General features: G+C 47.8%; 1 protein-coding gene and 1 pseudogene across 11 annotated transcripts in view; both read left to right on the top strand.

Annotated features, from left to right (window-relative positions):
• NPAS2 (neuronal PAS domain protein 2) overlaps positions 1 to 27,682 on the top strand; it is a 182,003-nt gene that overhangs the window by 110,048 nt on the left and 44,273 nt on the right. For 8 of the 11 annotated variants that reach the window (XM_033838602.2, XM_033838605.2, XM_033838603.2 and 5 more), the window contains 4 exons: positions 6,274 to 6,365; positions 13,356 to 13,445; positions 24,606 to 24,726; positions 25,717 to 25,830. In XM_033838602.2, the coding sequence (XP_033694493.1) occupies positions 6,274 to 6,365; positions 13,356 to 13,445; positions 24,606 to 24,726; positions 25,717 to 25,830 (417 nt within the window). Of the gene's footprint in view, positions 1 to 6,273; positions 6,366 to 13,355; positions 13,446 to 24,605; positions 24,727 to 25,716; positions 25,831 to 27,682 lie in introns of those variants that run through there. The other 3 variants (XM_033838608.2, XM_073791030.1, XM_033838610.2) reach the window with 2 other exon arrangements.
• Positions 6,372 to 13,347, top strand: LOC109549312 (protein Njmu-R1 pseudogene; annotated as a pseudogene).

The following is a 27,682-nucleotide window of genomic DNA, read 5'->3' as shown; positions in this document are numbered from 1 at the left end:
TATTATAGCCTTCCTGGTTGATAAGAAGTGATATTTCATTGTGGTTTTGATTTCCATTTCCCTAATATCTAATGATGTTGAGCTTTTCATGGGCTTACTGGCACATGGCAAATTTGTATGTCTTCTTTAGAGACTGTCTATTCAAATCGTTTGCCCATTTTTAATTGGATTATCTATGTTTTTGCTATTGAGTTGTAAGATTTCTGGATACTAGACCCTTATCAGATATATAATTTGTAAATACATTCCTCATTCCGTGGGCTGTCTTTTCACTTTCTTAATGATGTCCTTTGACATAGGAAAGTTTTAAGTTTGATGATATCCAATTTGTCTTCTTGGTGGTGGTGGTGGTTTCTTGTGCTTTAGGTATCATATCTAAGAAACTGTTGTCGATGAAGGTCATGAAGGTTTAAATCTATATTTTCCTCTAATAGTTTTGTAATTCTAAGCTATAATTTAAGCAGTTAGATATAAGCCATAGGTTAAACATTTAGATATTTGATCCACTTTGAGTTAATTTTTTGTATATGGAGTAAAAGTAGGGAGTCAAAATTCATCCTTTTACATGTGACTATCTAGTCATTCCAGCACTCCACTCTTTTTTTTAACTTTTCAATACTTTATAAAGGTATAACACTCATACAGAAAATACACAGATCATAACTGTACAGTTGAATTAGTTACGACAGGGTGAATACAGCCAGGAAGCCAACACCCAGGTCAAGAAATAGAAGCTTCCCCAACAGTTGCCCCTTCCTATTTACCTCTGCTTTCCCCAAAGGTATTCTCTGGCTGACTTCTAATACCAGAGGTTGGTTTCATCTGTTGGGCCCTCACTCAGATGAAATCATACATTATGAACATGATGTTTGTGTGACTAATCTGTATTCTTCCAGTGCAACGGCTAATTCGTTTTCATTGGTACCTAGTATTCCATTATACGAACTTATTACTTGAATCCATCCTTGAACTCATGTCTTTCTCAAATCATCCTGTCTCCATTTTACTCTCCTTCCAACCCTTTTACCTCTTAGCACGGCCCACCCTGCACTACTGCTCCCCTGTGGATGGTACAAAAAAACTGAAGAGTTAGGCGAGGGTTCAGGAGCTACTAACAAGCAAGAACAGAATTCTTTTTTTTTTTTTTTCCTTAGCCATGACACCAAACATATTAAAGTCAGAAATGTCAGATTACTGAGGAGATAATTACAGATCTTCTGTGCTTACCGTGGTGCTTCTCCTTCACTGAACATTTTCCTAGACAAGATGATTTCATGGAAGAGGGCACAGCTGGGACACTAGAAAGTTTCATTATACTTGTTATTCTTTTATTATTTCTGTAATGATTGTGTATACCTATTACAAATGTGACAGTAATGATATATCTCCTTTTTTACCCCAAGGCTGCCCAGGGGAGAGTAAAGAATATGTTAATTGCTTTTGTTAAAAGTCAGGGAAGAACAGTCAAGCCGGGAACAAGAATAAAGGATTGCAGCAATATTTGATTGCCCCCAATAATTTAAGCAGAATGGTTATATTTCCTAAATGATGATTTAGCTAAATGAAAGGGCAGGGTGGTTTGATTACCAAGATATTGTGTGCAAATTACTCAAACTAGGTCAGTGCCACTGAGAAATAGGACAGCTGAGATCAGGTTCATCAGTGTGACATTTATGTTGGGCTCTGTCCACTGTGGAATTACAGAATTGTCAAATCTGGGACCTGGAAAGGATCCGTCAGCAGAAATGCAGCCTCCTACCACCAGGAGTGCCTGTGTCCATCTCACCTTTTTCTTAAGACTAAGGCCTACTCCACACAGCCCCCTGAAATGCAACCAGGATCAACCCCAGATCTCCCTCATCCTTATTCCACATTCAAAAGAAAATAGAAAATCCAAGACAGATTTTATTGAGAAACATCACGGTTGGACCAAAATTTAGATTAAAGCAAAAAACAAAAACAAACAATAACTTAACTTATAATCCAAATGGACATGAACTCCACAAGCGTGTGCAGTGGAGTGGAGGATAGCACGGTCAGCATTAATTCGGGGCCCACCTGGAGCCAGGCAGGCATTGTTCTAAGGGCCCCATAGAGTAACTGACTGGAGTGTATCTCATCTGAGCCTTACAGTGACCCTTTGGGTTGGTACCTTTTCACAGATGAGGCAACCGAGGCACAGAGATGTTCAGCCACTATTATCAGACAGCCAGGAAGGTGCAGAATCTAAACCAGGCATTCTGTCTCCAGAGCCCAAGGTTTTAACATTACACCGTACTGCTTCTCCACAAGACATGATTTATGGGACGCTTACAGATAGAGACGTCATAGCTACACTATAGCTGTTGATTAGTGTGGCCACTTAGACTACTGGCTCTCACCCTTGGTGGCCCCTTAGAATCACCTGAGGAGCTTTTAAAAATACATGGAACTGGGTCACACCTCACAGGCCAACACCTCAGAATTTCTAGGGGTGGAACCCAGGTTGTGAGCTGGAGCGGGCTCAAACCAGCTTGCAAAAGGTGATTGTTAAATTTTCAAGAGTTTTCTAAGCCAGTTGCCATCAAGTTGGCAGCTAGAAATCAGCCAGGGTCTGAGAATTTACACCATAAAAACAGGCAAACACTACTGTTGTGGGTGTGCAGAGCCTTTCACCAGCTCACCCCTGGGTCAGGCCTAAGCATCAGTATTTTTAAAGCTGCCCAGGTGATTCCAGCGTGCAGCCAGGGTTAAGAACTGTGGATTTAGATGTACTTTCTGCCTTCACGCTGAAGGTGGCCCACGTGATCCGTCAGGCATGATGATGAGGTGCAGGTACTCGTTATAATTGTTTAGCTCTTTCCTCAATGATCTGTCAAGCATCCCTGTTTTCTCAGCCAGGGAGATACACCTTGACCCTGGAGTGCATACGTTTTCTCTTTGGAGTAATCCAACTCAAAATGAGAATCTGACCGTGTTTCTCTGTAGGGAACTGTTGTGTCATCAGGATCTGTTACAGGAGAGAAACCCCTAAACTATGTGGATAGCAAGGCATATTGGGCAGCCTTATCCACACCTGTGGAAACGTTACTTCTACGAGACCAGGCTGACCTGTGTGGTTTCCTCTGCCTGTGCGAGTCTCAGCTGATTCAGTGTCACTTTCTCCCAACATCAAATTCTAGTCTTCATCCTTGCCCCTTCCGTACGTCTGCCTTAGTGAGCGGGGGTGGGGTGGAGATGGCGGCAGAACAAGGAGAAATGTCCCTGTTGGACAGGGTGACAATTACCCCATCCAGCCTATTTTCTGCCCCATTTTCCAGACGACTCCTTGACCATATATAACCTAAAGTCGTACCTGCTTGTTCATGCGTAGCATGAGCTATTGGGAGGTGAACGTTCTAGGGCACAAGTACAACTTAAACTCTGGTAGACTTTGGGGGTTCAGCTTCTGATTGCAATGTTCCCCTGCAAAATTGCTCCCAGATGGTGGTGCTTCCCTTGCTGTTTAGAAACCACTCTGACGATGTTGCTTTGCTGATCCTGCCCTGTCACCTATAGCTTGTAATATTGTTCCCGTAAAATGCCAGTAGAGATGTGATTATAACACTGAATTCGATTTCCCAGTTTAACTTGCTCGGAGGCATTTTATCTGTCTATTTTTTAACGTGCTATGGATGGAACCTTAACTTGCAAGGGCTGTAATCAGATTATTGAAAATCAAAGTGAATGAAATGGCAGCTTTCAGTATTATTATGCTGTTGCTGTGGAAAGTATCTAGTCATACTGAATGAGCTAAAAGAAATGTAAGTTGGATGGTCCTTGCCTATATCAGATTTGGGCTGCCAGAAAGACTCTTCTCCTAGACAGACGATTAACCTACAGTTTCATCCTGATGGTCAGAGGAATTTTACAGAAGAGCGTATGTGTTGGGAAAAGGGGGAGGGTATTTATGGGTTCGTTGATAAGCATAGCCGCAAGTCCATCTCTTTTCTAAGTGGTAAAAGGGTCGCAGTCATTGATCTGAGGAACTGGGAGTTTCACCCTCTCCTCTTTGGCTCAGCTGGGACCCCAGAACGATAACTGGCCCAGATGTGTGTGTAGCGCCTGGCCTCTGCTTCCCAGGATGCCTTTCACTGGGCACAGCCTGTGGCCACAGTGGCATCAGCTGAGAGGGGTCCCCACGCTGGTCCCCGCTGGTGGCCCTTCAGTGCTGTTGGCTGACTACCTGTCCACCATGGTTTCCTTTCCTGGGTTTCTTCCTGTGTTCAGTGACCAATGGCTGTTAGTGGCTCTTTTGTGCTCCTTTCAAATCATGAAAGACAAAACTTCAGTTGTGTGCAAGAGCAGCAAATATTCTTTCAGAAATCAAGAAGGGAGATCTCTTCCCCGCAGGGAATGCGGGGTGACTGAACTCGGGGAGGTTTACAGAGTCACACGTGTAACTCACCCTTCACAGCATCTTCATTCAGCAGTGACCACTTTCATTCATTCACATCCATTCACTCAGATGTCAGGATGAACTCGCCAAACTCCCTGCGGAGAAACTACCAACAACACAGCGTCAAAGGAGAAGGCCTTTAAATGCCTCTCCTCGTTTAAGTTGATAGATTATCTGCCTGAACAATTTGCATTTTCTAGGAAGTTGTTGAACAGAATATGATTCTCTCTGAGGTAAAGAGATAAATCATAGCTACGTGGGTTTTTCTTAGCACCAAGAAAATAACCCCTAAAGAAACCTCTTACTACATAAAGTGGAGCTAAACATTGGTTAAAGATGGAGGATAAGCTGAAGGAAAAACAAATATATTCAGTATAGCATTTGAGCTCCCTGTAATAATCTTATAAGAGATATTTTATTAATAAAGCACCCTCTTTCAAAAAGGCAGAAGCCAGACATGGAAACAACCTAAGTGTTCAACGACACTTGAATGGGTAAAGAAGCTATGGTACATATATACAGTGGAATATTACTCAGCCATAAAAAAGAGTGAAATCATGTCATTTGCAGCAATATGGATGGACTTGGAGGGCATTATGCTAAGCGAAATAAGTCAGACAGAGAAAGATAAACACTGTGTGTGCTATCACTTATATGTAGAATCTAAAAAATACAACAAACTAGTGAATATAACAAAAAAGAAGCAGATTCACAGCTATAGAGAACAAACTAGTGGTTACCAGTGGCGGTGGGAGGGGGTAGACAATACAGGGCACAAACTATTGGGTGTAAGATAGGCTCCAGGATGTATTGTACAACACAGGGCATAGAGCCAATATTTTATGATAACTGTAAATGGAAAGTAACCTTTAAAAATTAGATAAAAATTAAAAAACAAAAAAGAGGTTTGAAGATCAGTCAGTAAACCAAAAAAAAGTGAAATGCCCTGAAATCTTACAGTTTTCATAGGAAGGAAACTTGATTGGTGTTTTCCCGAGCTTGACAAAAATCCTGAGAATTTACATGAAGTTACCGAGTTGTGAAGCAGAAGGAAATTATTCTAAGTCATGAATAGTAAAAACCAATTTCAATCAACTATGATAAAGAAAAGACAAAAGGGCAGGAGAGCTAGAGTGTTTAAGGAGTCCTGTGTAGACCAATGACTATTAAATTTACAAATACGAAAAACGTCTTCCAAACAAGGTAGTTACTTGAAACGGGCAAAGTACAGATTAACCCAAAAAAGTTTTGGGAAGAGTAAATTCTGGCCTTAAAAGCAACTAAGTAACATGTTTTTGTTATAGCACATTATACTTCAGGAACTGGAAATGCTGAAAAATACATGACAATCTGCACAGACACAGTAGGTTAGATACTACGCACCTAAGATGTTTCTGGAATTTTGAAAATACCAGCTCACTGAAGCGTTTTGTTTCACCTTGACCATGAAGAAGCAGCTTAAGGATGTGACCCTCCATCCCTGTCCTTGTTCCTGTTGCCTTGAGAGGTGGCAACCACATAACTCCAACCGCTGATGGGCTTTGTCATGTAGAAATTCAAGGGCGTGGTACCACCTGCTAATTGTAGGCACGACACCCAGTGCAGAGGGTGGGCTTCTCTCCTCACAGAAGCCTCATTGAAGGCGTGTGAAAACGTCAAGAGGTGTTTTTAAGCCCATTGCGTCCAAAGCACCGGGTCCTCAGAAATCAGAGTAACCTATGTCCTTCTATCAGCTTCTTTCATTACAGTACACATTTACGCAAAATCACGTAGAAATCACGTGTGCTTCATCTGTTAATTCCAAGTTCTAGGTGCCTTCCCATCTAAAAGCTTGTTTATGCTTTTTTTTTTTTTAGAAGTCTCAACGCAAACGGAAATCTGTGACATTCAGCAGGACTGGAAGCCTTCATTCCTCAGTAATGAAGAATTCACCCAGCTGATGTTGGAGGTGACATGCACTTTCCAATTAGCTTAACGGGTTGCAAATTAAAATCTAGCTGCTTGCTCCAGATAAGACCCTGTGCCCAAAGTAAACAGCCGTTCTCGACCCTGCAAAGAGGGCTGGGAACAGATAGACTCTTGAAAAATCTGCCTGCTCTTGCTTATGTTTTGGCTACCGAGTTGGGCAGTAGAAGCGAGAATCCCCAAACTCAATGCGAGTGTGTACCGTTGCCATGGTGACTGCCAGCCCACTCACATCTCCCAACCAGAGGATACCTCGTTGGGGAGCCAGGCAGGAACAGAGCTGGAGGTAGGGAGAGTGAGGGGATTACGTCTCTGCCCTGTATTTATGTAGGATATAATGCAGCAATTATATATTTTTCCCTTAGTAGGACACATTTTGAAAGCCAGAGTCTTCTTTTAAAATAATGCTTTTAACTTGATCTCCGATTCCATCAACATGACGTGTGGATATCAGCCATACGTGACTGTGTCTCCCCACCCAGCACGTGGTCTCTCTGTGCCAAGAAGGATGCTCACATTTCTTCCTCCGGAAAGTTAAGGGCCCACGCCCATCTGCTGGGCTGGATTTGAGGGAATCTGACCGATCTGAGTGCCTGGCCTTCTTCAACATCATGTTTCTCTATGGGTGAAACTTCTCAGTACAGATGAGGATAAGTCACTGCAAAAACATCTGGATGGTGCTGACTTCTGAACTGGGGATAAGACTGGGAGTGTTCGGATACAATGGTGGACAGAGAGAAAGCCCCAGACATGGCATGTCTGGGCCCTTGAATTAGAAGAAGAAACCTGGGGTGGATGGGTTCAGCCAGAGGAAGTTAGACACTGGCTGTGTCTGTGGTTCCTGGCAGGGTTTTAGAGAATGGCTCTTTGGGAATCTGTCTGTCTAGATCTCATCTTATGTGCCTATATAAGACTGATGTAAACGTTAATTTACATAGATTAACTGTGCAGAAAACAGAAAGTTACTGGAGTAAGAAAATGCCAGAATGAAGATGTCCAAATATTATGAAATATAAAAGCATTAATGTACATTTGCATGAAATGAAAGATACTTAAATCTGCATGTGAACTATATTTAAAGAAAATACAGAACTTTCTCCAGAAGCAATGCATTTTAAGTATGTTAAATTTAGAGGAGCTTGTGAAATATCATGTTGAATTAATGCATCATTATGCTACTTCACAGAAATCATTTTATCTTTTAATTCTTAGGGAAAAGTAATTAAAACACATAACCCTCTAGCATATAACCCTCTTAAAAAGTCTGTAGCACAACTTTTCCCCCCCGCAAGGAGTTTCAGGGTATCAAAAGTGTTTGAGAGAACAGGACTTTTATAAGGTTAACAATGTATAATAGTTGCTTGTAGTAGTCTCTTATGGTCATTTGTATTTCTGTAGTGTTGGTTGTAACTTCTCCTTTTTCATTTCTAATTTTACTGATTTGGGCCCTCTCCCTTTTTTACTTGCTGAGTCTGGCTAAAGGCTTATCAATTTTGTTTATCTTTTCAAAATACCAGCTTTTAGTTTTCATTTATCTTTTCTGTTGTTTTCTTAGTCTCCGTTTCATTTATTTCTGCTCTCATCTTTATGATTTCTTTCCTTCTGCTAACTTGGGGTCTTGTTTGTTCTTTCTCTAGTTGCTTTAGGTGTAAGGTTAGGTTGTTTATTTGAGATTTTTCTTGTTTCCTGAGGTAAGCTTGCATCGCTGTAAACTTCCCTCTTAGAACTGCTTTTGCTGCATCCCCTAGGTTTTAGATCATCGTGTTTTCATTTGTCTTTAGGTATTTTTTGATTTCCCCTTTGATTTTTTCAGTGATCCATTGGTTGTTTAGTAGCATATTGTTTAGCCTCCAAAACACGTTTGTGTTTTTTGCAGTTTTTTTTTTTCCTTGTAGCTGATTTCTAATCTCATAATGTCATGGTCAGAAAAGATGCTTGATAGGATTTCAGTTTCCTTGAATTTACCGAGGCTTGCTTTGTGGCCCAGCATGTGATCTGACCTGGAGAATGTTCCATGTGCACTTGAAAAGAATGTGTATTCCCTGCTTTCAGATGGAATACTCTGTAAATATCAATTAGGTCCTTCTGTAAATATCAATTAGGTCCATCTGGTCTAATATGTCATTTAAGGCCTGTGTTTCCTTATTGATTTTCTGTATGGATGATCTGTTGATGTAAGTGAGGTGTTAAAGTCCCCCGCTACTACTGTGTTACTGTCAATTTCTCCTTTTCTGTCTGTCAACATTTGCTTTATGTATTGAGGTGCTCCTATGTTGGGTGCATATATGTTTACAATCGTTATATCTTCTTGGATTGATTCCTTGATCATTATGTAGTGTCCTTCTTTGCCTCTCATAACAGTCTTTATTTTAAAGACAAAAATTGGGGCTGAACTGAGACTTAGGAGACTGAAATTTCTAGAAAAAGAAGATTTTAGATTTGTATGGATATGCACTTTCCTCTGCTCCCAGTGTAGACTCCCTAAAGCCAGTCTAAAGGAAATCATGCTAGGTGAGTGAATTGGACCCCAAAATTAAGCCTATACAACAAGTGGACCTTCTGGGTGAATTGCATCTTTGAGGCATATGGGAAACCCACCGACTAGAATTTTTGACTTCTCTCTGACTGTTTTAGGCTCCTCTTCTACCCTCTTGCCCCTCAGTAGACACAGGCCAGGTGATGGGTGACTGGAGCCTCCTGTACCTTCCCCATGATGGTTCCCACGGGACGATGCTCTCGTTTTCCAAGGTGCAACTTCTCCATAGTGTGTGTCCCATTCCAGCTGCATATCCCCCTCCTTTGTTCAGAGCCATTTCAGGGAGCATGAGGAATCAGATGCCATGTCTTCATAACCAGGAGGTTCCTTTCTAAATGAAGATGAAACCCAGGACAGAACCCATCAGGCCCCAGGGAACTGCACTGCTGGTGCCGTCTGGATGTGAATCCCTCCTTCTTCCCTCTTCTCCCAGAAGAGCCCCAAACCAGACTCCATGAGAATTCATACAGTTATGGAATTTGAAAGAACAGAATGACTTGGTCGCAGACCAGCCAAGCTGGTTGAGTGTAAACTGGCCAAGATGGTGACTATAAGCATTGGAACAAGTAAACTCAAAAAAGGGAAAGCTCTTACTGACTGGCAACTAGGAGGTGTGTGGTATTTCTGAATTTTGTTCAGAAAAGCTACAGCCATCTTTTTTCTTGCCCAGATGTTGTCCCAGAGAAGACAAAAAACATTCTATCAGAGCCAGGAATTGGCAGAAAGGGGTGGTTTCGTTTCCTTCTGGTGTGTGGCAGGTATGAAACTCGGGCCATTATGGCATCTCTGGCGTTCCTGAAGCTCCTGCCAAAGTCCCCATTGCAATAAGAGGGGCACATTGCTTTTCAGTCACGTTCTATCGAGTCCCTCTCAAATGCTGCGGATGGGACTTCCACAACCATCGCAAACATTCTTAAAGCAGTGACTCGGTGTAATTCTTGTGCATTTGATGGCAAACGCCAATGGGCGTTATCTTCCATCTATAAATACCTTCAGCTTTTTAACACTCACTTGCTTTACAACTTCAAGAGGGCATGGGCTCCTTGTGCAAGAAGAGAATTTATGTTGTTCCTGCTTTTCCCGATATTCTAATCTACTTTTCCTAAAATGGTCCAGCTGACGTCATCAACAGTACCTTCACCGGTTCAAAAAAATTCATCTTCCAGGAGCACTGCTACTATGATTTTTTTTTTTAATTTAGAAAAATACTTAAGGGAAAAAGAAATAAAGTTCACTCGGATGTACCTCGGTGTTCACCATGAGCCGTAAATCTGATCCCGGATCTCTCCAGCTCAGCACGCTTGGCATTTCGGACCTGATAATTCTTCGTTGTAGGGACATCCTGTGTGTTGTAGATGGGAGGTTTCAAAGCATCCTTGGCCTCTACCCGCTAGATACCAGGAGCTCCCACCCCAGAACTGACAAGCAAAAATGTCTCCAGACATTGCCAGATATCCCCAGGGGGGCAAAGTTGCTCCCAGTTGAAAACCACAGATGAATTCCAAGAGGATGAGGTCCACTTAAGAAATGTGCTTTAAGATATTTTTCAGTCTTAAATCCTGCAGTACGTAAGTGTTCAACAGTAAGTGACCCACATGTTAATCTTCCTGGTGAAGAGAACTCCCACTTTGGTGCGTGGTGATGGTGGGTGCCCTTCTCTGCACACTTACTGGACTATTTCCGCTTACTGCTGCCGTGCACTTGGCCACACCCTCCTACCCTGAAGGAATCCGTGCCCTTTGGCTGTGCAGATGCTCAGGAACACCCTAGGAGGATATAGCTGAGTGCATACAAAATGTTTCCAGAACTTTCTAAGCACATATTTCAGTTTGGGGTTTTTTTCCCCCAAAGTGGAAAAATTCCTATATTTGCAGAAGATGCTATTTTAACAATACAGTCAGTGAGGCAACAGTGATAGTTTACAGGGATGGTCTGCGTGAGCGTATTATGTCCTCAAAAATTTGTTTTTGGGGAGGTGGACTTTGTTTTTAATCTCCTCCATCTCATCACTGTGCCCATAGAGCCAGTTGCCAGGATGACCCCATTCTCTGCTGAATAAGAGTCTGAATTTTAGAAATCACCTTTCTCGTGTGTCTCATGAGAGCATCGTGAGCCCCTGATAAGGAATCTGAAAACAAAACAGTGAGTCTGTGAGAAAACATGGACGGCCTGTATCTCTTCTCTCATGAGCACCCAGAGCAGTGCATCTAGCATAGAGCAGGCACTCAGTAAAAACGTCTCAACAAATGAATTTTCCGGTTATTTTGAAATACAGTTGGCCCTCCGTGTCTGTGGGTTCCGCCTCCGAGGTTGGTTGAATCTGAGAACGTAGAGCCCACGGATATGGGGGCAACTCTAGGGACTTAAGCATTCGTGGATTTTGGTGTCTGCAGGGGTCCTGGGACCAGTCCCCCACGGATACCGAGGGACAGCTGTTCTCATGGGTCTGGTTGAGTTACACAGCACGTCCCCATCGGTCCTTACCTTTCCCTTTGGTGGATTCATGTGAACGTTCTCTACAGACACTTCCTTCAGGAGGTCTTTCTATGGCAATGGATGTAAGCAGAGGTCTACGCCAACCAGCAGGCACAGGTTTTCGTTTTTTTAACACCTCTGTGAGGTCTGCTATCTTAGTAAATGTTTACCAGTGAACTCAGAGTGATATTGGGGGTAGGACAAGGACTGTAAAATATCACTGACAGCTTTTAATGGGTCACCGTGATGGTTCTGATTCGGCCCAAAGGTACGCTTATCATTAAAACTACTTAGGTACAGGGCCGTTCACAGGCCGCCGCCATGCTCCCCTCCTTGCAGGAATCGCTGGATGGAGGTGAGGGGGGAGCGAGAGAGCAGCGAGGAGGGCAGCCCCACTGAAGAGCGGAGACTCAAGCCACTGCCCAGCAGCCGCTACTGTGTCTGCAGCTACCGTGGAAGCAGGTTGGCACAGCAGCGAGCGGACAGTGATGGTGGAAGCCCACGTGGCACAGATGCAGAAACTCCCTCCGGTGATGATTTCAGCCTCTCCTTGGCGGATACTAATCTACCCTCTGAAGTGGAGGCAGAGCCGCACAGTTTCATCGCTAAGCATCTTTCTAAGGGAGCAGTCTTTGAAGGGCTGGGTAGTGTTGCATGAGTGGAGCTGAGAACTCCAGGTTACAGCATCAGTTGTTACTACTGCCTTTTCCACAAGAAAAACTGCTTCCCTAAACAGCGACGACGGACTCCGAACATAACTCTTGAGTATACGGTCTGTCTTTTAGGAGGGTCTGAAAAAGGACTTGAGCTTTTCAGGCTTGAATTGGACAAGCATATTCAAGGGCTGAAAAATAACAGGAACTGTGAGGAAAGGGGTGGGGAGAACCGCATACAGTCCTACCCGAGCAGCTGTTTTGAGGATGCTGAGCCACCAAAGGGTGGCTCATCTCTTTCAGAAGAAGCTCACCTTTCTGCTACATGCTGCTCTGAGTTATACTCCTGTTGAGGTTAAAGAATCAGATGAAAAAGCAAAAAGAGACCTTCTCAGGCTTCTGAGTGTGGCCAGTCTCCAAGGCCTTATTCACGAAGGCACCATGACGTCTCTGTGCATGGCCACCACGGAGAAGCGGCGTAAGTCCGTGATCATCGACGCTAGTAGCTCCCAGCCTCAGTTCCACGGCGCAGGAAGCAACTGGTCTTGAGAGGATGGAATGCAGGCTTTTTTGAATGGTGCTGACGGAGGTAACCCTTTTCATTTTCGGCAAGTCCTGGAGAACTTTAAACTAAAGGCCATACAAGACGCAGATAATTTGAAGAGACTTCTCTGGCGGGCTGAAATGAATCATTATGCTTTGTTTCAATGTTTCATGTTCCTAAAGAACTGTGGTAGTGGAGATATCCTTCTGGAGATCGTTAAAGTGGAACACGAAGAAATGCCCAAAGCCGAAAGTGTGGTAGCTGTCCTCAAAGGATTTATGAAAGAAACTCCTGCCCAAAGTTTTTGATCACATGTTTTGAGATGATTATATTGTGAAGTTATGCAGGCCTTGGTGTTTGAAATTGCAGTTGTTATAACTGTCATAGGATTGCTATTTCAGATTATTTGAAACACATTCTAGATTTTTTTCATTTTGTACTTTTAAGATTAAGCTTAATTAGACATTTAAAAAAAAAAACTAGTTAGGTAGTTTCCATGGCTAAATTCTGTTTCATGAAACCAGTAGGTCCCGTTTTTCACCAAGCCTTTTTGTGCTTTGCAAGCAGTTTGCCTGGGCTAGACAAATTCTGTGTAAGAAACCGCCTTGTGTGCCAGACAGAAAAATGTGCTGTGAGGTTAGTCGTGAAAATATTTGAAGGGTTACGAAATAAAGTTGGCAACCTAACCCGGGGTCCTTGGCTTCGATGACCCTCTCGTCCGTGAAAGCATGACCGAGGAGCCTTCACCTGTTGTGTTTTCCGCAGGCATTAGACGGCTTCATCATCGCTGTTACGACGGACGGCAGCATCCTCTACGTTTCTGACAGCATCACGCCTCTCCTTGGGCATTTACCGGTGAGTTTCTGTTCTGATGGCCTTTGCCAGTACGTGTGATCCTCTTTCCTGGAGGACCATTCAGATCTCAGAGCCGGGGCGCTGCAGGTGTGCGGGAATCTGTGTGTAAGGAGGGTCAAGGAGTGCCCTCTACCGGGCCGAGGCCAAGCTCGGAGGCTTCCTGAGGGAGGCGGGTGCAGGCCTGTGTCATCCTGGAACAAGCAAGACCTGGAACGGGGGCTGTGGTGCAGGTCCTCACTCTCCAGTGCCCCAGAAACCGCCCAGGAGCCGTGAGCCTACAGCACAGTTAGCAGAGCTCAGAGCCTTTATGGAGGCTGACAGACACCTGCAAAGAAAGACAAGGTCCCCTGAGAGCTGGTGGAGGGATGTGCACCAGACGGCTGGGGACAGAAGGGGGTTTGGGGGTCGCTGGAGATGTAACTGAGATGCAGTAGGTTGTAACGCTTGCTGGTGGTAAGGGTTCAGTGCCAGGGATGATGGTGGGAGGGGGGAGTGAAATACTCTGGGAAGATGTTGTTGGACCAGGAAGGACTTGAGAAGCAAGGAGGGTCTGGGCAGGAGGGCAGGCTCTGCCATCGTGTCCCGGGGAGCCAGGTGGGGTACGGAGAAGGGCGAGTGCCGTGTGGTCCCGGGCCCTCGCCCCCATCTACCTCCCTCCCTCCCTCCCTCCCCTCCCTCCCCCCTCCCCCCCTCCCTCCACCTCCCTCCCCTCCCTCCCCTCCCTCCCTCCCCTCCCTCCCCCCTCCCTCCCCTCCCTCCCCTCCCTCCCTCCCCTCCCTCCCCTCCCTCCCTCCCCTCCCTCCCCCTCCCCTCCCTCCCCTCCCCCTCCCTCCCTCCGTCCCCCTCCCTACCTCCCCTCCTCCCCCTCCCTCTCCCTCCCCTCCCTCCCTCCCCTCCCTCCCCCTCCCTCCCTCCCTACCCCCTCCCTCCCTCCCCCTCCCTCCCTCCCTCCCCCTCCGTCCCTCCCTCCCCCTCCCCCCTCCCATCTTCCATCACACTCTCTCCTCTCAGCCTGAGCCTCACGGGCTCCCTGGTCCCCCCGTCAGGATGCTCTGACTCACAGAACAGCACCCGGCTGGTGGAGGGTCCACCTTGGAGGGCCCCTCGGAGGCATCTGGTCAGCCTTCCATTTCCCACCACACCATCGTTTATTCCCACAGAGACCGATCTGGAAGGAAGCTTGTACCCACCTGTGGGACTGATTGGGCTAAAACGTCCTCTCTTCTCTCTCCTCCCAAAAAGCCCCGCCAAACTGCTGAGCCCCCGCCCCTGACTCCCACACGTGGGTGGATGCGTGGCCAGGACACATGAGGAGGGTGGTAGCTGCCCTGGGGGCCTGCTCGTAGGGAATCGCTGGCCGGGTGGTGCTGGAGGACCGTGGTGGCCTCTCCCGAGCTGCACCTGCCCGGGAGCGCTGTGGCCTCGCTGTGTGGGCAGCTCACCCCCCGCTCCGCCGGCGGTGACGACCCCAGCTTCCCTGATGGCCCAGGATTCCACATCGTCCTGGATCATTCTTTTCCTCAGAAGCCACTCCCCACTCCCGTTGCTGCTGCAGACGATGCTGTGTGTAGATCAAAACCCCCGTCCATGTTTTTCCTTTGTGGGTCACTGTGTGTTGTAGCCCAGAAAAGCATTTTTTACGTTGCAAGGCAGATACCTTTGCATTACTCTGAATCCATCTGCCCTTTGTGGTTCAGCCCATTTCCAGGGTGCACGAGGCTGGGGGTTCTCTCCTCTGAGAGCTGTCAGAAGAGGCTGGTTCTTGCTCAGCCCTAAGGAGTCGGGAAAGCAGTTTCATCTTGATTTTCGTCTCATGCTGGAGTAGTGATGAGACCCCATCAGATCACAGCTTCTCTGGGCTGATCTGAGGAGGTGGGGTGCTCCTTTGGAGGGGGTTGGGTTTTGTACTGAGTGGACGGGATCGAGCAGTGCGAGGCTCTGATGAAAAGCAAACAGATGTCAACCCCGGAATGGCCTGGGAGTGTGGCCAGAGCTGTTTGGGGAAACAGGATTTGCAGTGTTCTGATTTCTCCTCTTGGAATTACCTGATGACCCAGTTGCCATACGTGGCAGAGCGAACTTAGTAAGTTGGGGACTCTGATTCGAATTTCTGGAGCAACTTAGAATCACCTTTATGAATTATTTTCTTACTCTGGAAGGGCCAGAGAAATGGCCCTTCCAGAGTAAGAAAATGACCCCAACTCTCATTTGTCAATGCCCGACCCATCTGAATGCTTATTAAGTGCCTGTCTGTGGACCCAGACACACACCGAGTCAGCCCTCACACTCCCCAGCGGAGGTGAGGCCAGGACGGACGATCTCCACATCTAACTCCTGCTTACTTGTAGCTTTTACCCAAACCGTCATCTTCTTCCCTTTTTACTTAGGATTCGCTGTATCCCTGCTAGTGGGTGGACAAGAAACCTCCCTGGTGCCCATCACACAGCTGCCCTGTCACCTCCACTTGACAGAGGATGAGACCAAGGTGTCCCAGCCAGCAAGGAGCAGAGCAGGGCTGAGGCCAGGCCCACTGAGCGCAGAGCCCAGACGCGCCACCACTCTACCTAGTGCTTTTCTGACGCTGAGGACTTGGGTTGCCATTTAGGAATTCTGCTTTCAGTTTAGTTCACTTCAATTCAAACTTGCTTATTTCTCAGTACAAGCCCAGGACGTGTCCACAGACAATGCAGTGATTCAAATGGCCCATATGAGGTTCTTTTTTTTTTTTTTTATAAATTTCTATTGGAGTATAGTTATTTACAATGTTGTGTTAGTTGCAGGTATACAGCAAAGTGAATCAGTTATACGTATACATATATCCACTCTTTTAGATTCTATCCCCATGCAGATCATCGGGGAGTATTGAGTAGAGTTCCCTGTGCTATACAGCGGGTTCTTATTAGTTATCTGTTTTATATATAGTAGTGTGTATATGTCAATCCCAGTCTCCCAATTTATCCCTCTCCCACCCTTTCCCCCTTGGTAACCATAAGTTTGTCTTCTACATCAGTGACTCTATTTCTGTTTTGTAGATAAGTTCATTTGTACCATTTTTTTAGACTCCACATGTAAGTGATATCATATGATATTTGTCTTCTCTGTCAGACTTCAGTCAGTATGACAGTCTCTGGGTCCATCCATGTCACTGCAAATGGCATTATTTCATTCTTTTTTATGACTGAGTAGCGTTGCATTGCATATATACCACATCTTCTTTAACCATTCCTCTGTTGATGGACATTTAAATTGTTTCCAGGTGTTGGCTATTGTAGATAGTGGGGCAATGAACTTAGGGATGCATGTATCTTTTCAAATTATAGATTTTTCCAGATGTATACCCAAGAGTGGGATTGCTGGGTCATGTGGTAGCTCTATTTTTAGATTTTTAAAGGTGCCTCCATACCCTTTTCCACAGTGGCTGTATCAATTTAAATTCCCACCAACAGTGTAGGAGGGTTCCTCTTTCTCCACACCCTCTCCAGCATTAATTATTTGTAGACTTTTTGATGATGGCCATTCTGACTGGTGTGAGGTGATACCTCATTGTAGTTTTGATTTGCATTTCTCTAATAATTAGTGATGTTAAGTATCTTTTCATGTGTCTCTTGGCCATCTCTATGTCTTCTTTGGAGAACTGTCTGTTTAGATCTTCCGCCCATTTTTTGATTGGGTTGTTTGTTTTTTTGATATTGAGCTGCATGAGCTGTTTGTATATTTTGGAGATTAATCCCTTGTCAGTCGCTTCAATTGCAAATCCATATGAGATTCTTTAAACCTTAAGGGTTTGCAATTTTGTTGAGAGATTTCATCTGTTAAGCCATTAAAGACTAATAAAAAGGTAGCCAATATTTATTGAGCATTTACTATGTACCAGGCACTATGAAGAGTCCCTTCTATGCATTAATGTGGTGAAAGCACTTAGAAGGTCCATTCTCCTTATACTTATTGGTCCTTATGATGACTCTAGGAAATAGGTATTTACTCCTGTTCACAGATGAGCGGACCGAGGCGCAGAGCAGCTGAGGTCCCACAGTCAGCACGTGGTGCGGCTGGGATCTGAACTCGGACACTTTGACCCCAGAACTTGGTGCTCACCCACCACTCAGACATCTGCATGTGGCAGTGAAGCTGAGTTCTCTCTGGTGGGGTGGGTGTTGAGCAGAGGTGGGGTGAGGACCCGGAAGGCAATGTCCTGTCTCGTGGAAGAGGCAACCGTCAGTCGAGGCATGGCCAGCAGAGACAGCCCGCTGGAGGCCAAGGGCCTCACAGTAGCAAGGACGCCCCCTGTTGGCATCACAGGCTGGCATGCCAGACGTTGGGTCCCACCGCACCCCGTGTGGCCAGGGTTTGGGGGACCATTGGCGATTGGGGGGGGCGGGGGGGGAAGAGCAGCAAGAATTCCTTTCTTCTTCTAAGTCTGTCAAAAGTCTCAGTATCTCTCTCTGTGTATCCTTCCTGCCACTAGAAACTCAGACACTCCAAAATTCACACGATAGATTTTTGTACAGCAGTGTCCTGATGAAAGATCCTAGAGCTTGCTTTTCCAGTTTGACAGAGAAAAGCTAGAAGAAAATAGCTCAAAGCAGAAAATGATGTTAAGGGAAAGTCACAACTTACCCGTGGTGGTGACGCCAGTACATTTTGGCATCCAGAATTAACATAGGCGGTCAAGGCAGAGACCTGCCCGGCAGGTGAGCGTGCTGATGGCAGAGATCCAAGGGGCGGGCGTCACACGCCTTGGACGTAATTGGGAAAGAGCACGGCCGAGGCAGAGCCAGTTGACACCCACAGCGGGCACGGTCTGTGTTTCCTGTTTGGACGTTGATTTTTTAGAACATTTAACTTCCCGGATTGCTTTTCCGATCTGTTAATGAACGCCATGTTGGCCTAAGGAGCTGGATCACACTTCGCTCGTCAGGCACAAGCCCTGTCCCCAGCCCCGAGCCGATACCCACGTGCCCGAATGCTCACTGAATGAGGGACTGGGTTTGCAAGTGGGGCTCCTGCATGGAGAGCAGTTGCAAACAGCTTGGCACAAGTGGGCAGGGCCTCAGAGTGAGAAATACAGGCGTGGATAACACAACTTCCCCCCACCCCCCCAAAAAAATCTAAGGCACAGAGTGACTATAAAGTTGGAGAAATCTACTCACCAAAAAAATACCTCTGTGTAATGCTGTTTCTCCAAGTAGAAGCTCTGGCTGGAAGTACAAGGTCAAAGGGGACAGTGGGCCAGGTTCCTGGGGCAGGGGTCACAGCAGGGAGAAGAGGTCACAGAGGAGGAAGACAGAGCGCCTGGCTTATGACATGGTGAAATGCAGCAGCAAGTCCCTGGCTGCGCAGGGCCTTCCAGGAAGCATCCCTCTGCCCTCCGTCACCCACCTGTCCTCACCTGCTGGGAGAACCCACCTGGTCCAGGTCAGCTTGTCGGAGGCTTCACGTCAGGGCGGACCTGGGTGGATGCTCTGTGTAGGAGGGGCCCCAGTAGGGAGGGGTGGCTGCAGCTCAGGGTTGATCACAGGTTCAAAGGGTCCAGGTTGCCAGTTAGATTGGTTTGATTTTTATGTGCCTTTTGATCTTTCTGTATCATACCTGCAGAGCCGTGTATAAAACGTAGCTTCCATTTTAAAACTAACGATAAGGTGAGCGCAAGCATACATGTAGCTGTCACCGAGGGTATGAAACAGAGCATGACCAGGCCCGCAGAAGCTCCTGTCTGCTCCTTTCCCATCACACCGCCCCCTTCCGCATAGAGATGACCATTTCCCCATCATCGTGTCCTTGCTTCTCTCTGCAGTTCTGCCAACTTTTAGTTCATCATTAATCCCTGTAATTTAGTACGACCTTTGGCTTAGCTTTATGTAAACAGAGTTGTAGGACGTGTACTCTGGTGCACTCTCCTTCCGCTCAGCTTTGCTAAGGGATTCGTGGTCTCACACCGTCCAGAGTCGCTGTCGTGGGTTTGTCCTCATTGCTGTAGACACATGCTACGATCCCTGCCCCCAGGCCAGTGTGGAACTCTGAGAGGGTGTGTCTGTGGATGTCTGTACGTATTTCCTGATGCACATCTGCAAGCATCCTCCAGAGAGCTGACTGTGTGTAAGATCGCTGGGTTGCGGGGTAGGAACCCGTCGCGCTTACTAGGTGATACCGCGTTGTTTCCATGGTGATGGTACCACTCCACCATCCAGCAGCGGGGTGGGGAGTTCCAGCTCGTCCATTTCACCAGAACTTGGTGTTGTCAGAACTGTCAGTTTTTGTGCGAAGGCATCTCACGGAGTCTCGATTTGCTTTTCTCCCAGCTGATGGTGTGGCTGAGTGTCTTTGCATAGTTTGTCGGCCGTTTGGATTTCCTTTTTCTGTGAAATGCTCTTTCAGGTATTTTGCCATTTTCCTACTGGATTGTCTGCGTCTTTTGTGTCATGATCTGTAAGCGTTCTTTCCACGCTAGTCCTCTGTCGGGCATGGTTTTAATCGCGTCCTCGTCACTCTGCCCTAGGGTGACAGGGATGGCCAAACACACAACAGCCAATACTGGACAGGTGAGACGGTGTATTAACTGACGGTGTGTTAAGCACGTGTACTTACGGCCCCAGGGAGGAGCGTACCGCGTGCCATGCAGGGACGCACGGGGGCTGCACTTGGGAACAGGGTGAACAAGCAGGGGTGGTGTGGTAGTAGCAAGAGGGTGGGGTGCCCCCTGGTTCCCACAGAGGATGTGATTGGCTGGCAGGGCGCTGAAACCCACTTGCAGGATGAACAGTAACTGCGTCTGGTCCTCTGCAGCCCCAGCAGTAAGGAGGCTTGTTAGCCAGGGGACCTTGTCAGTGGCAAGAAGGAGCTTGCCGTTACAGTGGGGAGGAGAACTCTGGTTGGTCCAGTCAAGGCCCTCGATTTTGCCAAATGACGAGGCAGCATATCACGCTGACCCTTCCTTCCGGGCTTATACCACAGGTCTGTGTGCCGCAAATATCTGATCTCGCTCTGTGGTTTGCCTTTCCCTGTCTTCAGGGTCTTTTGATGAGCAGAGAGAGTCTTTAGAGTTGGTCCTTCTTCTACCTGAATTCATTCTTCACTCCTCCCGGGTCGAAGCTATCGTTATACTGTCTTCGGAAAGCATCCCTCTTTGGCCGTCAGTTTGATTCTGAATCTAAACTGAATCAAAGCAGATGACGTATGCCTCCCATGCCCCGGTCGTTCGGGAGCCCAGGGCCCTCTCTGCTTGCTGAGCCCAGTCCTGCCTCTTCTCAACATGAGGCTTCTCACCGATCCCCCTTCTAATCGTGGCCGACACAGATCTCCAGTCAGAATTGCCGGGGCCCCTCGGGGACGTCCTGAACTGGACGTCCACACAGCCCGCTTCCAGCTCAGCCGGCCAGTCTGCGGACTCCTGTGCAGGCTCGTTTAACTTTGCTGACGCGACTGCACCGGTGCCGTGGGTTCAAAAGACAGAGAGAGGAATATGCTTCCTGTCTGTTCACATCCTCCCCAGGCTGTCCCAGGGCCTCCGGAGAAAAGGTAGGAGAAGTGTTGTGGGGATTTAGAGCAGGCGTCTAGTGCAAAACTCAGAAAAGGGCCAGATTCTTGACAAAGTAGCCAAGGGCATAGCAACAAGTTTGGATGGAGAACCTCCCGCCTCCAGCAGGTCAGTGATGTTCCTGATACAGTGATTCAGCTGTGAGGACGGTGCCTTCCCTCCCTTGTCTCTGTAATTGCCATGATTTTAATAAACAGAGCTCAGCGCATTCCAGGGACAGTTCAGTTGCAGATATAATTTACTCTCCTGTAAGCGCTAGGCTTTAAATTCTCACAATTTCATTGTTCGTGTTGGTTTCCAGCACAGGGAAATGGCCTAATGGGAGTATAATAGCAAAGGCATAGCAAGAGCTTGTTCTTTGCCAAGGGTGTTCTCAGCCCTCCTCGTGTGTCAATTCATAGTCCTCATGACCCCCGCCTCCCTCCAGTGTTCGTCTTTATTCTGTGCAGAACTTGTCACCTGAGATGCCCTGTGACCTGCCAACCGTGTCCCACAGGAGCAGCGAGGCCAGGCGGCCCCCCACCCTGCGCTCTGCCACCCCCTCCATCAGGGAAGTGGGCTTCTGACTGGCCCTCCGAGAAGAGACCATGTGGTGACGGAGTTAGCATTTTCAAGTATCTGAAATGTCTTTAAGAAGAGAGAGTACTGTCATGTGTGAGCATTAGTCATGTTCTAAAAAACTAAAGGGATTGGGCTTAAAATAAAGTCAAGAACATCAGAAGGAACTTGGAGAAAAAGCCAGAATGAGAAAATGGTAGCACAGCTAGTGGGGGGGGGGGGGATTGCGGAGTATTTGTCCACAGAGATCCAAACAGGGGCCTCCAAGCAGGGAGCCTGGGGACCCCCAGAGCCCCTCCTTCCGCTCCTGCCTGCCCTTCCCCAGCCACCGAGCACATGCTTACAGTCCTGGAACCGTGGCCGCAGGAGGGGAGGGACCTGCCCCCTTTGCCGTGCTTCCCTCCGGTGCCGGGAGCCGCGGCTGGCACACGGCGCCCTGAGTCGGTGTCAGTCGGATGGTGGTGTTGGCTGAGTCGTCTGGACGCGGCCCCTTCCTCTGTGTCTCCCCTTCCCCGGACCTGTTCAGACTTCGACCACCTCTAGCCTGGCTCCTGTGCCCCCTTCCTCCCCAGGCCACTAGAGGGTCCGAAATACAAGCACAGTCCTGCCCACCTTCCTCCTCCACGTGCCCCAGCGGGTCCCCTGGCACACAAGCTCAGCCTTGACTCCTCTGTGGGCTGCTAGCCCCGAGCCCTACTGCCCTTCCCCACTCCTCCCCCACCCACTGTGCTGTCAGGGCTCCCACCCTCACCCCCATCCCCACTTCTGTGTGGGCTGTGCCCCTGCCTGGAGCAGCCGGGCTGCCTGGCGGACACCGCCTTGTCCCCAGACACCACCACCCCCGCCGCAAGGATCCCTCCCCATGGGAACCGTCCCCGGGAGGCTCCCCTACCCCGTCACTTTGGGTTCTGCACCCATGCTCAGAGTTCTCCAGGCGCCTGGTTCTTGCTTCCATCACAGCACTTGCCATGTTGTTCTTTCAGTTCATCAACATGTTTTTCTTGAAGGCCAAGCACCATCTGATGTCAGGGATACAGGGGAGAGGCAGGCAGGGGACACACGTTATCATGGGAAAGAACAAGAAAGCCTGGAGTTGTTTCCTACATGGTTAATGAACCCCCATCACGCCTGGCATCTGCCGTGTGCCCTTGTATCGGCCGCTGACTCAAAGCAGCTCGTGTCACCCTCACAGCCTCGTCATCTTCCCGTCAAGCAGAGTGCAGCTTGGAGGGCAGAGCTGGCTCTCACCTGCCTCGCCGGCCCTCCCAGGGCTTACTACGTGGTCACAGATGTGCCCTTCCCCAGTGGGTACAGATGACACGGGCGCAGCGGCCAGAGGAGCAGGGGCAGTGGTCCTGTTCTGGGTGAGGGGCTGTCAGGGCTGCTTTCTCAGAGGAAGGGACTTCAAGGCCAGGACTTGAAGGCAGCGCGGGAGTTCCTGAGCACAAGCAGAGGGTGCAGGATGCTCCAGCCTGAGGGTGCAGCCTGAGGGGCGGCCCAGAGGAAGAGGAGAGCCAGCAGCCCGGAGGAAAGGCAGTTTGGAGGGCTGGAGACGGGCTGGGAGCGGAGGCTGTGCTCTGCTGAGCCCGACTAGTGAACTGGGGAGCTAAGGCTTCATCCCAGGAGCAGCTGGAAGCCCACGGAAGTTTGTTTTTTTAAAATATTTATTTTATATTGGAGTAGAGTTCATTTACAATGTTGTGTTCGTTGGCAAGGTGGTGACTTGGTCTGATACGAGACTGCTGGCAGATAGCAAATTGGACAGAGACGGAAGGTGATGTGGGAAGGCCAGTTTGGCCAGTTCACTGCCCAGAGGACATGATGGCCTGGACTAGGGTAGAGGCCAGAGGAAAAGGAGTGAATGGATCTGAGGGAGTTCGAGGAAGGAAAATCTCACAGCACTGAGACCCTGTTTGGATGTGAGGACGACAGGGAGAGGTCAAGGATACCAGCTGGGTGTCGGGTATGGGCAGGTGACCGCTTGACAACACCACACATGGGGACAGAGAACACAGCGGGGGGAGGAGATAATGAGGACATTGGGGGTGTATGTGGATCTGGGGTCCCCAAGTACATCTGGGAGGCAGATGGGATGTGAAGCCAGGACACCCAAGAGCGAGTTGCCTTGGCGTGCACATGAAAGGGTGTGCACAGACGGTGTTTGAAGCTGTCGGAGGGGGTGAGTTTACTGAGGGATAGAGAAGCGGCTGTCTCCTCTCTCCCCACCGTGATCTCCAACTTGCACCGTCCAGTATGGGGGCCACCGGCCACATGTGGTGACTTAAATTTCAATTAAAATAATTAAAGTTAAATACAATTAAAAATTCTGTCTTCAGGGACTTCCCTGGCCGTCCAGTGGTTAGGACTCGGTGCTTCCACTGTCGGGGCCCAGGTTCAATCCCTGATGGGGGAACTAACAATCCTACAAGCTGTGCGGTGCGGCAAAAAAAAAAACAAAAACAAAATCCAGTCACACGAGCCCTGTTTCAGGTGCTCGGAAGCCACGTGGCTGGTGGCTTCCCTGACGGCCCGTGCGGGTTACAGACCATTTCCATCATCACAGACCGCTCTGTTGGATAACACTGAGTCTAGACTCCATTGCATTTATTTTGTGTCCACGGGTGCCCAGGTCCTCAGAAAAAAAGTACAATTCCTTTGATTACAGACCTTTAGAAGTAAACAGCCGTTTGCTGGCCTAGAGGTCGGAAAAGGAACCCGTGGGCTCTTCAGGGGCCTCCATGTGCGTGGTTGGCCTCGAGCTGGGGCTCCCCGCCAGCCACGCCGCCCCAGCCGGAACACGGGGGTGTTGTCAGCACACGGGGCTCCGATGCGTGTTTGTCTGGCTTGAGTCTTAGTTCCTTCTCAGGCCCACGGGCAAGAGCACGTTTGCATTTGAACAGGTGAACCCTTTTAGATTACAATTCAAAATTCCAGCGTCTTCACGGAAAGTCAGGTCTGGAACTTCTCATTTCAGAAACCAGTTCTGAATTGTCACGAAGTTGCAGCCTTTGCTTTTTATTTTTCGTCTTTGTGGAATGTGTGCCTTGGTTCTTTCTTTTCTTTTCCAGTCGGATGTCACGGATCAGAATTTGTTACGTTTCCTTCCAGAACAAGAACACTCAGAAGTCTACAAAATGCTTTCTTCCCATATGCTTGTGACGGACTCCCCCTCCCCAGAACACTTAAAATGTAAGTTGAACTTCACTGGTTTTACGAGATAGAAAGATGAGGATGTCACTTCTGAAAGGAGGTTAGAATGAATTAAGAAGGGAGGACTAATTTTAAAAATAATTTTCCTTGTGACTCAGAACATTTCCAAGATCCGTAGAGGTATATTTTAAGTTCAAAGCTAAAACCGGAGTTTGGAATATGGAAGACGTTGAACTTTTATGCGGAAAATTTTAAAGCACAGAGCTTAAGAATAATAGCTTGTTTTGCATGTAATACAAGAGATCCCTTTTTCCCCCCCACATGAGAACCTTTTAGTAATAAACGGTACAAAAATAAGTGAATAATCTTCTTACTTTGGAGGACGCTGTGAGGCTAGATTTGTCTTTATGATACTAAGTAACCAACTAAAAACTGAATAATTAGGTCAAAACTCCAAATTCTCTTCTGAGGCTGTCATCTGGTTATTTATATACATTTGCAGGTTTTATGGAATTTTAAAGTTTTTGTCAAAATTGGCGACCTGGATAGAAAGCTGGTCCGGTCACCTAATGAAACGTGTATTTTGACGGCAGTAGCAAAGGTGCCTTGTACTTATTCAAGCCTTACTCCGTTTTCCGTGAATAATGTGTCCCATTGTACATCTGATTTTCCTTCAGAGCAAAGTGGAAAGATTAAATTAAGGAGAGCAGCTCTGAGCAGCTTTATTTTAATATACAGTATGAAAACAACCAGAACTAATTAAGGCCGACAGAACCAGCCACAGACATCTGTGAGCAAATTAAGACTAATCGGGTCCGAGTATGGAATGCAAAACATCTATAAACTACAGAGGGGAAAAACGTGTGTTGCAGAGGTTATAAAATCATGTCTGAAAGTCAGTCATAATGAGAGAAATAGCCCGGCCATGTGTTGACCAAACCCTGTGAGTTTCACAAGATGCGGCTTGTTTAGTCTAGAATCACTGTAGAGCTCTCATTCCATTTCTCCTTTTTTCCTTTAATGGCCCAGCTGACAACGACTTAGAATTTTATTGCCATCTTCTCAGAGGCAGCTTGAACCCAAAGGAATTTCCAACTTATGAATACATAAAATTTGTAGGAAATTTTCGCTCTTACAACAACGGTAAGCGTTCATTGTCGTATGATTGGGGCAGTGGCTTTTCTCATGCAAACGTGCACGTAGGGGCGGGAGGGAGGGGCGCATATGTGCTTTCCATATTTGCATTTGGATTTCTGTGTTCCCAAGATGTGTTTTCTGTGCTCCTAAACGGTACCTCCCATTCGGGAAGAACACGCATCCCCACCTGTTTATGCCAGCACATGAAGTCCCAGTGAGAGGCACCTTATTCATTTATTTATTTTCAGGCTAATGGAATAGTTCTATGCTGTGAGAAACAACTTACGGTTAATAAAGAACGGGCTCAGCCTACACAACAGCCAAACAGGGTTTCATTGTGACATGAAGATCCCTAACCTTGGCGTCTGCATTTTTTTTTTTTTTTTTTTTTGCGGTACGCGGGCCTCTCACCGTTGTGGGCTCTCCCGTTGCAGAGCACAGGCTCCGGACGCGCAGGCTCAGCGGCCATGGCTCACGGGCCCAGCCGCTCCGCGGCATGTGGGACCCTCCTGGACCAGGGCATGAACCCGTGTCCCCTGCATCGGCAGGTGGACTCTCAACCACTGCGCCACCAGGGAAGCCCTGGCTTCTGCATTTTTATCCTCCTTTTTACGGAACTGCTGGGAGCCTGTTTTCATAGGTCTAGTCCATGGACCTTCTGCTAAGTCTGGCCCTAATGCACAGGACATGGTCCTTTTATGAGGAGCCAGCCATCTCCATTAGATGAATTATCAGGCAGCATAAACCAGGCAGTAAAATCTTGCTTTCTGTAATTACCCAGATAACTAATTGTCCAAGACCAGACTGCAACTCTCAAGCAGACTTAAACACTCCGTTTTACTTTTTTTTTTTTTTTTTTTTTTTTTTGCGGTACGCGGGCCTCTCACCGTTGTGGGCTCTCCCGTTGCGGAGCACAGGCTCAACGGCCATGGGTCACGGGCCCAGCCGCTCCGCGGCATGTGGGATCTTCCCGGACCGGGGCACGAACCCGTGTCCCCTGCATTGGCCTGCGGACTCTCAACCACTGAGCCACCAGGGAAGCCCATCCGTTTTACTTTTGACCCAGGCAAAATGGGGATGCGGGCCTGATGCCAGAGATTCAGAAACACAAGTCCCAACACGCAGCCCCACTGGGGAGCCCGGCACAGAGTGGCCAGTCCTCAAAACCCAACCCAAAACACCTAACTTTGAAAGCTCTAACATTTCATAAAATAGCAAAGATGGGGCAGGGGGAATAGAAGGAAGTGTTGACAGGGAATGGTAGAAAGAGAGAAGAGGGGAGGAGGAAAAATGGCAAAGGGAAACAAATACAGAAAGGTGAGCCACGGGAAGGAGGGGGTGCGCCGGTGGGTGACACGAGGGAGTGGCTGCTGGCAGCTGACTCGCGGCGCTTCGCTTGCTGTTGTTTAACTCTGGACCCACGGTCCAGTCTGTTACCCCCGTCGGATGAGTCCTAGAGTTTCCATTAGAAGCAGCCGAAGTAACGGCACTGAGTCCTAATGACGGTCCCTGTTGTATGTTATTTGCGTGCATGTACATGCTCTGCTTAAGGGGCTCCAACTATTTGCTGAACAGCTCGATCCTCCAGGCCCCGTGTTCAGGGCTGATGCCTGGATGATGGGCTCCCTGGCCAACTCGGGGCCCTTTGCGGAAGCTCCCCGCCTAGGGCTCGGGGTGCCCGAGTGGTTGGGAGTGGTGGCAGGTCAGCCTTCCCAAGGGGGCCCCTAAATCTGGGCAAAGCGGGATGAAGCCGAGACCTGCCCGTGTCTAATCCGACTCACCTGAGAGGCTTTCCTGAACCTCATGAGACACGTGTGTGATGAACCACACGACTCAGTAAAGAAACTGACCTAAGGGG

The sequence above is a fragment of the Tursiops truncatus genome, chromosome 14 (genome assembly GCF_011762595.2).
Source record: "Tursiops truncatus isolate mTurTru1 chromosome 14, mTurTru1.mat.Y, whole genome shotgun sequence".
Taxonomy (NCBI): Eukaryota; Metazoa; Chordata; class Mammalia; order Artiodactyla; family Delphinidae; genus Tursiops; species Tursiops truncatus.
This window is presented reverse-complemented; position numbering and strand designations above follow the sequence as displayed.